Genomic DNA, 14,400 nt, shown 5'->3' on the forward strand with positions numbered 1-14,400 from the left:
CCCCACAAGAAAACCAGGGTCAAAGAAGATGCTAAACTTTCAATAGTCACCAAGATATCCACTTACTAGAATGCCTCAAATCACTGGCAACAGCAACTCTGTTGAAAATAATGAGAAAATCTGCCTTCGGGAGCTATTTTTACATGGGGCTCTGCGTGAGTTATAAATAGAAAGACAATATTTCTCCCCAACACAGAAGCATTTCGAAGCATTTACTTCCTTTGTTGGTTTTTACTAGCCTGGGACAATTTCATCCCAAACACACAAATAAATCGTACTTCTGTTATATTTTCTCAAATTAGTTTTAAAACATCTCACAACTGGGCGTCATGTTTACCAGTAAACATTAGCTGTCTACTCTTTTCAACTCAATGGAAAGAATAAAACTGTAAATTGTTCTTTACTGGTGTTAGGATTGCAGTCCATTGACTGTTCTGGTTGCTTCTGGTTTGAATGGGACATTATGGCATAAACACCATAGAGAGAATTTCTTCTAGCCTTCCTTGAGGGTGATGGCCGAACATAGAAGTGTCAAGCCCATGTAGTCACCTATGCCACTGCTGATGGGCAGCATGTGATGCCCACAAGAGGCCAACAACACTTCTTCCAAACTTCCTCTGGCACAGCTCTGCTGCCAGACTATGCTTGATGAGAAGCTGTGATAAAGAGCCTGAGGCAATGGAATGTTTTCAGAAAAAATTGAAAATCACTCCATACATCAAAAAGGGCAGTGTGTGTGTGTATATATACATATATATGTATATGTATATGTATATGTATATGTATATGTATATGTATACTGAGTTATTGCTGAAAGAAAAATTTCTGGTCAGAATCTTGTATTAATGTGTACGTATATTACCTGTGTATGTTTTTGTGCTTTGGGATGAGCAAGGAAGCCAAGATGAGGAATCAGATTCACTGGAATTAGAGCTACAAACAATTGTGACCTGCCACATGGGTGTTGGGAACCAAAAGCAGGTCCTTTGCAAGAGCAGAAAGTGTTAACTGCTGAGTTATCTCTCCAGCTCCAGGTTGTAGCCCCCGAAAAAACTTTTTTTTTCTTTTCTTTTTTTGTCTGTAGCAGCAAAAGCTATATCCACCATGCACCATGCTGCAAGGCTTGGAGACGCTACTGTATACAGTGGCAGGAATCAACCATGTTGCACTCAAGCCCATACTCTGTAAACCCTCATACTGTAGCTCAAGTCCACACACCAAGGCATCTGAGTTCCTTGGCATCTCTATATCTCGACCAGTATGAGATGAAGTAGAAAGCTGGTTTTGGATCTGTTTCTGTGTGTTTAGAATCCCTTTTTAAACTCTTTTAGGCCTTAAGGAGATTCAAGAGTCCCATGTGGGCATGGTGGGACCTGGAGAAAACTTCCAACTACACCAGGTCAAAATTTTTGAAGCTCTTTTCAAAACTCTACCTTAGAAGAACAGGCTCAAAAGGGTTTAACGACAGACATCTGAAAACACAACATGGTTTTGAAATTGTACACAACCACCATTAATAGTAGCCTCAATTAGAAAACTTGAAGCTCAAAATGCTATGGTATGCACCCAGTCACCAAGGACTGGAAATTCTGAGCTCATAGTGTTAGATGGAAAAACACTGGGTCAAACCAGAGGATGTAAGGAGCAATGGTATAAGTCTGAATGGAAGCTGAAAACCGACAGCAGGGGCTTATCAACAGAATACAGAATCCGAGTGACTAGTGTGGTGGTATTGTGTTCCCCAAAATATTGTGTACCCTAATAAATTTATCTGGGGTTAGAGAACAGACAGCCACTAGATACAAAGGCTAGAAAATGGTGGCACTCACACCTTTAATCCTAGCATTCCAGAGATAGAAATCCCTCTGGATCTCTGTGAGTTCAAGGCCACATTGGAAAGAGCCGGGCATGGTGACTCACGCCTTTAATCCCAGAAAGCAAGCCTTCAATCCCAGGGAGTGGTGGTAGAAAGCAGAAAGATATATAAAGTGTGAGGATCAAGAACTAGAGGCATTTTGGCTGGTTAAGCTTTCAGGCTTTGGAGCAACACAGTTCAGCTGAGATTCATTCTGGATGAGGACTCAGAGGCTTCTAGTCTGAGGAAACAGGACCAGCTGAGGAATTGGCAAGGTGAGATAGCTGTGACTTGTTCTGTCTCTCTGATCTACCAGCATTGACCCCAATAACTCGCCTCGGGTTTGATTTTATTAATAAGAACTTTGAAGATTCATGCTACAGACTGGTGAATAGGCAGAGGGCAGGGCATGCACCAAGCCCACCCAGGCACTTGAACTCCCTCCTCAGAGAGCCTCTGGAGCAGACACCGACAGAAGGCACTGTCTCTCCTCCTCTCTGTGGGTCTCTAGTCATTGTTTCTTCTCCATTTGTATTGAACACCACCTGATATATTTAAAATGGCTTATCTTGAACCCCTGGAAATAATTATGATTTCAAGTTCTACAAGGATGATTATTTTCTGTTGTACTTTGCTGAATGCACACTAGACTTGGGAACAAAATGTTAACTGGCAATGAACGAGAGGCTGATGGAGCCCAGTTTTCAAGTAAGTGACTCACAAATTTATTTTTGAGATCAGATCTTGATCAATAACCTAGAAATCACAACATAGCACATGGTAGCCTTTTGTCTCAGGCTCCTAAGAGCTGGAATTACAGGCATGTACCATCATACCCAAGTCAATCAAGTTCTTTTAATACATGGGGGAGACATTTCTTGCAGTTATTTATAAATCACCGTAACTCACAAAAATGAGAATGAGATAATATAGCAGAACACCATTCCAGCAATTTGTATTTTAAATCTTTGTAAATGTATATTTTGCTTTTTTAAAAAATAATATGTATGTGTGTTTGGGGATGGGTGTATTCATGTGCACTCAGGCTTCCCTGGAAAGCTGGATTCCTGTGAAGTTGGAGTTAGAGTTGTGAGCTGCCAAGTGGATGCTGGAAATCAAATCCGGGTCCTCTGAAAGAGGAGCAGGTGCTCTTAACCCCTGAGCCATCTCTCTAGACCACACTATAAACTTAAAAAGCATATCCAGTTTACATTCTCTCTCATTGATAATTAGGAGTTTTAACTTAAATCCCTATATCCCATTCTATTCATTGTTTACCTTCCAATAAAATTCTCAACAGCTTGTGAATTTCATGAAGCCCCTGACTTTCTAAGCTTGTTTGCTGTACCCTTGAAAATCGTGTAGGTCTGGAGGAATGTAGAATAAAAGAACACATGCATGATACCATGGTGGCCTTTCAGCCACAAAGCAGCAATAGTCCCAGACTTGGATTCTGCAGCTAGAGACAGGTAGAGTGGCCTATCTGAGCTATGAGCTACGGCCACACCATAAGGCACAGCTGCAAACGAGGTTGGTGACCACAGCAAGGGCTGGCTCTGTCTGCCGGACCAGGAGCCCTTCCGGAAGCAGAGCTGCAGCCCGTCAGTCTCAGAGACAACCCAGGGCTGCAAACAGAGGGGCGTGTGTCATGAATTATGCTCTACAGTGAGCATACACAGTGTGCCACGGCCGATGACCTGAGGCAAGCACTCCCATCAGAACTGCCGGCCCAGGCTTGATCTTAGGCTTGATCCGACACTTCAGAGCCTTCCAAAATAAGACACATTAAAAATTAGTGCTGGTAAAGGCCTGAGAGCATGCCTGCCAAATGAGATGAGAAGTTACTTAGTTAGAAAAGTTTATTTTATTCAGTACCTAAGTTTATCTAGGGACTTGATGTTGGATGAAATGAACCATCGGAAGGCCCAATTTTGTTAAATTGTCTTTATTTACTCACATTCTAATTAAAATATAACTATGTCACTCCCCCCAGATCCCTCCACATCCCTTCCCTCTAAGCCTTTCCATGCTGTACCACTCTCAAACTGATAGCTCATTTTTCTTTAGCGTTGTCTGTCTGTCTGTATGTATGTATGTGTGTATGTATCTACATGCACATTAACATATGTGACTGCCCATGGAGAGGGGAAAAACAACACACAATGCTAATGTAAAACCATAGTGATACAGAGTGATATTTGTCCATATACATATAATATATGTATATATGCTATGTTATAACACTGTAACACCAAATAAAAGAATATATGTAAACACAATAAATTTCACAAGGTCCCTAACTTTGTTCACCTTGTGTATGAAATTGTGTAGGTCTGAGTGACTCTAGAATAAAGCAAACTAAACATGCTGTGACATTATGACAGTCTCTTTAGCCATCAAGTAGCAATTGCCAGATATATTCATGTATTTATCATTATGTATTTGTGTATTATATATAATATGTAAACAAATTCATAAATAAAGTTTTATGTGTAAATATAATGTGTGTGTGCTGAGTTTATTTTTATTGTTTATATGCATATGGTTTCAGGGCTGACCACTTTGCAATGGATTCTCCAATCTGGGTGCTCATCTCTGGAAAAGGCTAATTCTCCCTTTCTCAGGAGTCATCAGCTGTCTGTAAACTCTGTCCAGGGGTGGGGGCTCTGTGAGGTCTTCCCCTTCCGCTATAACAAGCCTGCTGATCTGTGCCATTGTTCAGGTCTACTTCTGGAACATTTCTAAGACAGGCAGTCGCACAGCAGACTTCCTGGTCCTCTGGCTCTTACAGTCTTCCTGCCCCTCTTCCATGATGTTCCCTAAGGTTCCATTTTTAAAATAGGATATTAGTGTTTTACAGTGTAACACCAAACAGGAGAATTATCTATACATTTACATTCCTGTATGTCTCTGTTGTCGTTATTGTGTTCCCTTTACCTCATTATAAGCCAACATAGGATCCTCTTGACCCCCAGCCCCCAGAGAGAAACAAACAGTCCACCTATGTGAACACTCACTGGACACACTGAAAGAGCATCAATTGGGGAAAAATCGGTCTTCTTTCTTTCTGAGATCTGAATAGCCACAGAGAGGGGACAAACAGCACACAAGGTTCATGTAAAACAATAATGATATAGAGCATTATTTCAAGCATAAAGTAATCCAGACAGAACCCTAGTAGCTGTGTGAGGAGAGCAGACCATGCATCATGGACACTGACCCAGGGACTGAGATGACACACCCACGGATCTACTGCCTTAGAGGTGTCTCTTGACCACCCAATGGGGAGGATAGAGAGTTTGAAGAAGGAGGGGAGGAAGAAGGTGGTGAAGAGGAAGAAGGGGGATAAAGAGTGGGAGGACTAGGGGGAGAAGGAGAGGAGGAAGGGGAGAGAATAAAGAAGCAAGAGAAAGACAAGGGGAAGATGGAGAGGGACAGAGAGAAGATGAGGAGAAGGCGGCTTATTTATTATTTAGTTGAAAAGTATCTGTAATACAGAAAGAAAAATATATATGCAAAAGTAAAAATTTGATTCAGGTGAAATCTAATGAGAAGGAATCTAAATATGATAAAAATAGAAGATATAAAGGCAATGATGTCCTATGCAGTTACTACTGTTGAGAAATATTACACATGACAATTTGCTCACATTTGTGTTAGCACATGTGAAATATTTACAAGCACTGTCTATAAGCAGAGGAAATTGCTGGAGTCCATAAGAATAATCTGTCTTGTACACAGCCACAATAATTCAGGTTCAGGAAGCCATGTTAGACCAGGTTAGTACCCTAGTCTCTTGCTCTCTACCCAGCATCTTTTCATCCATAGTATGCTGTGCCTAGATTCCAGGGCAATTCCCTATCCTGATAGACTCTTTGTTTGCACAATTCATAGCTCTGACTGCCCTTGCCTGCTCCTGACAATAGAGCACTCCCAAGTATCATCCTGGGGAAGACGATCATTTCAGCACACGATTTCAGTCACTCACTGGCTGGAGAGAATAGCCAGGTGAAAAAGAGGTCATCAATAGCTCTTCCTGGAATCTCCACATAGGGAATGTGGGGCCAAAAGTTTATCCTGATGCACTCTGTAGGGACATAGAGCATGTTGTAGATAGACAAACAGCTCACAAGACTTGAGACCTCATGCTGTATGTCCACAGCGGCTTCCTTGATCAGTATTAAGGATGCTGGCTGAGATATAGAACCACCCTCAGTGCTACAAGACGGCAAACCTCCATCATGAAGGCTTCTCACAGCATTAACTTGGACGTTAGTCCTTTTTACTACTATTTACAGGGTTCTCCTCAAAATATTTCAACTACTATATAGAGCTGTATTACACAAATGGATTAGTTACTACTTTAATAGCTTAAAATGTGGCTACTCCATGTAAAGGGATCAATAAAACTTAAAATATCCACTGGGTTTAGAAAACTCAGCATGGCAAATACAAACATGGACTATAACTTCGTATTATATTGAGCATATTTTTAAAATATATTATTTTGCATATATTGAGTTAAGTAAAAATACAATTAAGTTAGTCTATTTCTTTAAACTATTTAAAAACCTAGCTACTGAACATTTTTAAATGACATAAAAAATAAAAAAATAATTTTAAAAATTACATGTGGCAAATCTTATATGTTACTCATTTAATTTTGACTGGATACTGCTACATTGCAGATTAAATGAGTTGACCTTTCTTATAAAGCCATATGTATGTGTATTTATAATTATATAATGTATACATAAGATGTACATATACATAATCATAGAATAAGAAATTTTATAGCCTGGGAATTTGTCTTCACTGTCAACCATAATGAATTTGGTTGCATGGTGTCTCACTCTACAATAAGAACTGTTAATAGTGATAACAGCACCATAAAGAAAAAATGGAGGCTAACTATTAGGAGTTTATGAATAACCCCCAAACCAAACTAAAGAGTATTTTATGATGGGTCATCTACAAAAGAATTGCATATTTGTTATAAATATGGTTCCGAAGGTCTAAGGGCACAAATTTGTATCTATTTGACTAAATCCTGGGAAAGGTTTGGATATATCCAGTAAATGTTGCTGAAGTATGCTCAGAAATAAGCGGAACACAATTGTAGGAATCGCAGCGACAGCTTTCAGCTTAAGTTGGGATGAGTGTTCTTAGTACATCATAAGGACAGAGTCGCTATCAGCACTGTGTTCTTGACCAATAGCGTCAACTCTCAAACCCGTTAGTAGCATTCAAGGAATTATTCTGAAAATTGATGGGATATGTAATAAAGAGTGGTCCTTCACAGGCGCTCAACATGTGTTAAATCTTCACTATGCAGAATAACATGACTTAGTTTGTCAGAAATTCAAGCTATGTTGACTCATCCTTATTTAAGGTAATTCTTTCTGAGATTGATTTAATGATCCTGTTTAACAACTGATTGGAGTGCTGATGTCATAAAACATGCTCGATTTTCTCATGTTAGTATGATCATTTCTAGACTCTCCTCTGCTTTGTCTGTGATTTGTCCTCTTACGGCTCTAAAAACAATGGAAAGTAGTTAGTAGATCAAAAGGAATGCTCTTTGATTATTTTATCAAGAGTCTATGTATAAACCTAGAGTGAACCAAGTCAAGAAGTCATTTTTGCCACAAGCACAGTGCCTAGAAGTGTGCAAATATTACAGAAATCTAATACCCAAATTTCCATTACTAATAGAGTTTTATTTGTTGCTGTTGTTTAAGCAGGAACCATTTGTAGATGCTTCTGGAAGGACTCAGTTTTTCTCAATGACACATAAAGGGCAGAATACCAAGCAGGAATTCCCAGACAGTTTATGTTTTCTAAACCTGAAGGAGCACGGTGACCTGAATTTAATATCTTACTCTTCCAAATAGGAAGATGAGGAATATATTATCTGACATTGTGGTCAGAATGCACAATACCATATGAAAAGAAGCTTATGTGCTTATGATACTGGGAACATTTCTCAAGATTAAACAAACAAACAAAAAAACTACTAACTGATTCCTTTTAAGTCAGTTTGCCATTTTCTGTACTCTGAATGGCTGACTGGTTCAACAGTCATGTCACAGAATCTCAACTAAGACTTCTATTTGAGACCAGGAATTGTAGCTGAGTTTTGTCAAAGAAGGGACACGGTATCAGAGGCACCCCATCTCAGGTTCAGGGAACCTCCATTAGGAGCCGCGACCCATAGTGCTGGGAATAAAGTGCTGAGAGGAAATAAGTTTCACAGAACTGGCCAATCATCCACCCTCAAGACCTCCCATTAACAAAAATGTAGGGTTATGGTAAAGAAGGCTGGAGTTTCAGGTGTACTGCCTAGGTGCTGGGTCTTTCTCCTAATTGTTCTCTAGGAAAATATTTCTATGCCCAAGGCTAGTAGTGTTTTGTCCTAAACAACAGATTGGAGGCATCAAAACCATCTTCCTTCTGTAAGGATGTGGGATGGTCTTCTTTGGGAATCATGGGTAATCTAATGCTGAACGTCATTGGGTCCCATATAAAGGCACAGTGGAGAGAGGACACAGCAGTGAAGATGCCTGTGGGGCTTAGATGTGACACAGTAAACTTACAGGGGTTTCACAGGGTCAAGCTGGTGACACAGAAGGTGGCTCCCTGGCATCCCTGTGCTTAGGAGGAATCTTGGCAGGAAGAGTGCAGGGTAGGAATGGGGTTAGACAGTGAAAGAGCGGATCCTGAGCCACACCCTCCAGGCTAGGGAAGTAAACAGTAGGGGAAAACACACAGGGTCCCTTGGATCGAATCCACAGGGCAGCTTGACTTTCTGTATTGGCCATACTGAGGACTCTGACAGGTGTCAGAGCCACAAAAAGGCCATACCCTCACCCTGGCAAATGCAGAGCGGTCCCTGTCCCTACCCCTCTATTTCACAGCCTGAGCAATAAAAAGGGCACAAACATGTAAAACTCTTGGCAACGGCTGGAGTTACAGAGATGTGATTGTCATGGAAAAGGGTGGGAAGATGGGGCAAAAATAAAATAAAATAAAATCAATCGCCAATAAATTGACAAAAAAATTAAAAGTTCACACATTTAAGTCAAGATATTATTAAGTCAAAAACAAGTGTGCAATTGAAAACGAGCAACTTGGGGGACAGGGAATTAGAGTAGAAAATTCAACCAACTCATTCCTTGAACCTCAATAAATAAGCAGAACTCTTTAATAAAACACTGTATTAGTTATATCATGGGTTAAAATTTTCTGGGGTTCTGGGGTTTTACAAAGGCAGTCTAGGTGTGGTGAGGGCATGCCCTGGAGCCTGGTTTGCAGGAGGCCGTGGTTGGTGGCCGGATGGTGACTGTGGCTCAGAAGCAAGACAGAACAAGTGCAGAGTAGCACCAGGGTCAGCAGAGGCCTGGGCTGTGGATCCTCCTCGGCTGGGAAGAGCTTGCTGGGCCCTTTGCGAACTAGAGTACAAAGAGCGTGTGTGGCCTGAGGACCCACGGACACGAGTGCTGGAAGAGCTGTGCTGGGAGCTCGTACAGGCAGAACACCAGCAGTGGAGGTGCCGTGGTCTCTGGAAGCCCGACGCTCTGGTGGGGAATAAGGGAGAAGAATGCCCCAGCCTGCCTCCCTTCTCCTCTGTCCCAGCAGATGCTCTGTGAACTGTCATTCTGCTCAGCCAACTTGCACTTCAGCGTGTGCTTTTGAAAGATCCCCTTGGTACAATGGCAAGCGGCCACTTTCGATGAGAAGAATTGAATAGCACCTCAGCCCTCACGCCTCGCACAGTGGAAGAAGGCTGGCAGGTTCCTGAAAGATTTCTAAATGAGCTCTCAGTCACCTACTTTACTCCTGAGTGTAGAGGCCTCGGGGATTCTGCTGTGGGGCTGTTTGTTCAGATTCTACCACCGCCAACTCTGGCCTTGTCCAAGCAGAAAACACTGGTATCTTGCTCTTTCACAGGTTACAGATGCAGTGTCAGGCAGCCCTCAGTGGGTGCTCGATGCTGCACTAAACAGACATGGTAGCCTGCTGCTTGCTTCGCATCCTAGGCAGCAGGAAGAAGCATCCTGTCCTGACTAGCCCTCTGGCACTCTGCTGCGATTTCCCTGGCCCCCCAGGAGTCCAGGAGTGCTGGCTTATAGTTGCAATTCTGCAGGACAGTGTCTAGGCTCATCTCTCCCCATCTAAACTAAATAAAAAACTCCTTTAAGAATGGATTATTTCCAGGAGACAAGAGATGAATTCTGCTCAACTCAGCAACAAGACACGGTTGACTCCTCAAATAGTCACACCCTGGTAACTCACTTGCTTTTGGCAGCTATCAGGCAGACAGGAAGTCAGAGAAAATCCACAGAATTAATTTACAAACAATGTGTGTACCTTTGGAGTTATAAGAAGCACCTACCCCAACTTCTGGCGGGGGATCCTTGCGCTCCGGAAGGACACTGGTTCGAATCTACGGAGAAAAACAAACATTTCCTCTGTGACTTCTGAATAGGAACTTGGGCAGAAGTTTCACACAGTTCTGGGCTTCTGTTCTCTTCTTCTGATGTCAATTCAAACTTGTGAGTTAATCATCAACGAAAACACCTGCCCTCAATGTCCGCTGCAGGGCAATAAAGCTGTCTTTTTACAGTCCTAAAGCTTCCTGGCTTTTGGAGAAGACATAGCTCCTTGACCCTCACCCATCTCGTCCTTGTCAGAAGCAGACATCTGGGACTTAAGTGAATCGCCTTTTATTCCCTCCAAAACCAGCTTTCATTCACTGTCCCAAAGGAATGATAGAATGGGAGAGAGAAAGTAATTCCATGCATGCTGGATAACTGTTCTCTGAACGAGAGAGCCAATGCCCAAGCTCCTTCTAAGAGATTCCTTCCCTGTGAAAACGCTGGGCCATAGGATAGGGCAGTCACATCTGAATTAATCTGAAAAGTAAGTCTCATGCAGTGGTAAAAGGATCAAACACCAGTCACCAGGAGAAGCATGCCACATGAATATTCCCAGTGAACATGAACGCTTTGGATAATTAGACATGCACATTTTACTGAGGGGTGGTTATCTAACCTTGTTTTTAGCTAGAGTTATGGGGGTATTTTCAAACTATTTGTGTTCATCCTTGCTCCTGGATTTTCTGAGTCTGGTATGTAGCTACTGAGCCTAGTTCTCCTGAGGACAATAAAAAGTTCCAAGTAGGGGAGAGAGATTACCTTTCTCACCTAAGAGAAAAGGAAGCAAGAACAAAGAAGCCTGGTGTAACAGCCATTGAAATAAAATGGGATGATCCATTTGAATGGATGCAGGGCAATAGGAAACTGTGACCTGTTTAACTGGAGAGCAAGAGTCATCAGGCATGGGAATGGATGAACAGACAAGAAGTAGGCCATGGAAAAAATGTTTCTTGAGGTCATTCTAAGAAAACCCTTTAGAAGCACAGCCTGTGAGTCCCTGAGGTTCTGATACACCTGAGTATTAACAGGTCAATGGTTCCAAGAAGGGGTGGCTACAATATCCCTGGTATGTCAAAGGCTTCATCCAGCTTTTATGGCCTGTGGCTCTTTAACACAGTCTCCATGTCAGAATAAATTCATGTGCTTTGGCAGAACATGCCTTAAGGCTCTTCATTTCTTATGACAGATTCAGTTCAATCACTTGCACAATTTCTCAGTCATTGTACCACCAAGGTGTTTACCAGTGAGCAAAAGCAACACCAGGAAGGATGCCCAGAGTGTGAACAACACAATGTATGGCAGGTGCTCAGCTCAGAATGCATGAGGGAAGGCTGCCTTGCCAAGAGTTTGGTAGCTGCACGGATGCTCTTTGGCCAAGTTCACTATTAAGTCTCATTATCTGAGAACTGTCAGCTATCCTCGGAACGATGAGGAAAATATATAAATATTGAGCTTTTAGGGATCATGGAGAGCACACACACACACACACACACACACACACACACACACACACACACACACATCATAAGCAACTGTCCATAAGTGCAGCCTTGTTCCTTGTTCCTTTCTTCAAAGTTCGCAGACTACGAAGACAATATATCAAAGGTATGTATATATGTATATACAACCTATGCACATATACACACATGCTATTCACATTCTTTTTCAAACTACTGACTCCCAAAATCATTCTCAAAAGGGAAATACTTGTATTGAGAAATACAGTGAAAAGTGAGAGAAAGTGGTGAGGCTCAACCTGCCCAGGACTGATGAAGTAGTTGATTTAGGGAATACTGTGTGCATACAGAGAGACAAAGTTAGAATAATATTAACAATTCCAACACGGCCCATTAAACTCTGATATTCATGCGATTTTTATGATTCCTCATAAATATGAATAAGCTATAGAAGAAAGAAGATTCTTTATCTCAAGTCATATGCATAAAAAATTAAAGGTATCACAGACTGGTTTGCTCTATTCTGTGCACGGGTGTTTTTATGTATGTAGGGGAGGGAGGGGAGGAGTAGGAGAAGACACAGAAAATGAACTTAATATTTATTTTGAATAGTAGGAGGTTAAGTGCAGGTTTGCACAGTGCTAAAATGTTGGAGTTGATACTGTTGATGTCCTGGTACAGCTTTCCTTCCATGCCATGTGTCCTATTGCGCATCTCCACTGCTGCATGGAGGAGAACAGTGGTGTGCCAGTGAATAGGGACCTGTCCTTCTCTCTGGGGTTTCACTGTCTAGGGGCTGTGACAAATATAAAACGTCCACGTACAATAGCACAAGTGCTACAATAGCAATGTCCGCTTTGGCTATCAGTGTTTAGACAGAAGACTAAAGATTTGGCCTGTGGCTATCAGGGGAGGCTGCACAGCAGAGGTGCTCAGGGTCTTGAGAAATGGGGAGGAGTTCTCAGCAAGGAAGACCACAAGGGAGCATGAAGGGTGTAAGGCGGTAGGTGTGCACCATATAGCAGCTGAGGCCCAAATGCCTTTGCACAGTCTTTCTTCCTGAGGATGCTCCAGGGAGCCTGCAAGGAAGAGACTTGATTTAAATAAGTTTGGAGAAGTAGATCGGGCCCCCAAATGTATAAGGCCATGATGTTATATAATTGGAACCTTTTTATTTATATGCTTCTCCTAGGCAACAGAAAGCCGGGGAAGGCTTTGGGGGCAAGCATTTGAATCATCCCAAGTCCTTCTGAGAGCTCTGAGCCTCTGCCCTTCAGCCTTCCTGTTGGCTTGTGAGATTAGTGTAGGTCACTGTACTCCATCCTTTTCAGCCCTTGGAGCTGTCCTGGGCTAGAGAGAGGAGGTAAGGAGTAAGAGGAAAACTAAGGAAGTGGAATAAACGAGGCAGGAAAGGGGTGAGGTGAGAGGAAAACAGGCAGAAGACAGAGGGGGTGAGAACAGAGTAACTGGAATGTGGGAGAGGGCAGGAGTGTGTGACTCATGACTCAGTTCTACACAAAACTGGATGTGGCCTCTAGGCTTCCAGCGGAAGAAGATATGGAGTCACGGCTGTTAGTGAAGTATTTGGAATGTTCTGGTTCCTCACCATGTCATGCCTCCTGAGAATTAATGGCCTTCCTTGGGAATTCATTTTTCCCTTTTTCGGCCTTATTAACATTTTTTTCCTCCTGAGTGTCTCCAATGTGCTTCTTTTAGAATTTTCCCAGAGCAACAACAACAAAAAATGTTTATCCAACTATATAATTGAAGCCCTCATGGCTTTGGTCTAGAGTTTTATGACAGCAAATGAATCAAGGTGGACCAGGTGATATGTGCGACCCGATGCATGCTCACACTCTGAGTGTCATCGTCTTATCCCCTAAGTTCATGTAAAGGAAATTGCTTTCCTGTCTTTTCTTACCCTCTGTCAACCCCAGAAGTTCAAGGTTCACATATGTTAACTTTGAAATGATAAATATAGGTAGTTAACTTTGATATGATAACCACAAGCTAGCAGGTAGGGAAGTCATCCTGACTCTCTCATCAACTCCCTGCAGAATACTTTGCTAACTTTCAAAGCTTTAAGGAACTGTCAGACTATGACTCCAATAGGTGAACACAGCACATTCAAGCTCAAATCCACAGAGGAAAACTCCGGAAGCAAGTGAATCTTATTATACAGAACATGGGTAAAGACTGCTGCATTTTCACTGGGGAGTAAGTAACTGAGCATGTGGCAATGGGCTGTGTTGGAGATCCAGACCAGCCAAGGAGAAGGTCATGCTATCAAGAGTCTATGTTCCTGGCTGCATTCCCTGGACCTCTGGTTGGTCCATTTCTACACCAGTAGACAAGGAAGGAGCAACCTTCTCTAGACAGACACAGATGAAATGGGGAAGTTGGAGATCATCTGGGAGGAATACCCATGAAAGAGCCTCCGTCCTCCACCAAGAATGTGGTCTAACTTGGTAATGTATTTGGAAGTGAACTGCATATAGAATCAGTCTTTATTTCTTAATATAAATGTTGCTCTAGACCTCTGTGTGTCTTGACATTGTCTTGCTCCACTTTGATGAGAAATGTACCTACCTTGATATTAAAATATGAAACCATGATGGGGACAAAATATCTACTTCCTTCTGTAATATGA

The 14,400-nt window shown here is 42.1% G+C and overlaps 1 protein-coding gene across 5 annotated transcripts in view; it reads right to left on the minus strand.

Annotated features, from left to right (window-relative positions):
- The window catches only part of Inpp4b (inositol polyphosphate-4-phosphatase type II B), a 742,657-nt gene that overhangs the window by 233,572 nt on the left and 494,685 nt on the right, over positions 1 to 14,400 (minus strand). For 4 of the 5 annotated variants that reach the window (XM_016006370.3, XM_016006364.3, XM_076571928.1 and 1 more), the window contains one exon: positions 10,251 to 10,301. In XM_016006370.3, the coding sequence (XP_015861856.1) occupies positions 10,251 to 10,301 (51 nt within the window). Of the gene's footprint in view, positions 1 to 66; positions 113 to 10,250; positions 10,302 to 14,400 lie in introns of those variants that run through there. The other variant, XM_042277483.2, reaches the window with a different exon arrangement.

This window comes from Peromyscus maniculatus, chromosome 5 (genome assembly GCF_049852395.1).
Source record: "Peromyscus maniculatus bairdii isolate BWxNUB_F1_BW_parent chromosome 5, HU_Pman_BW_mat_3.1, whole genome shotgun sequence".
Classification (NCBI taxonomy): domain Eukaryota; kingdom Metazoa; phylum Chordata; class Mammalia; order Rodentia; family Cricetidae; genus Peromyscus; species Peromyscus maniculatus.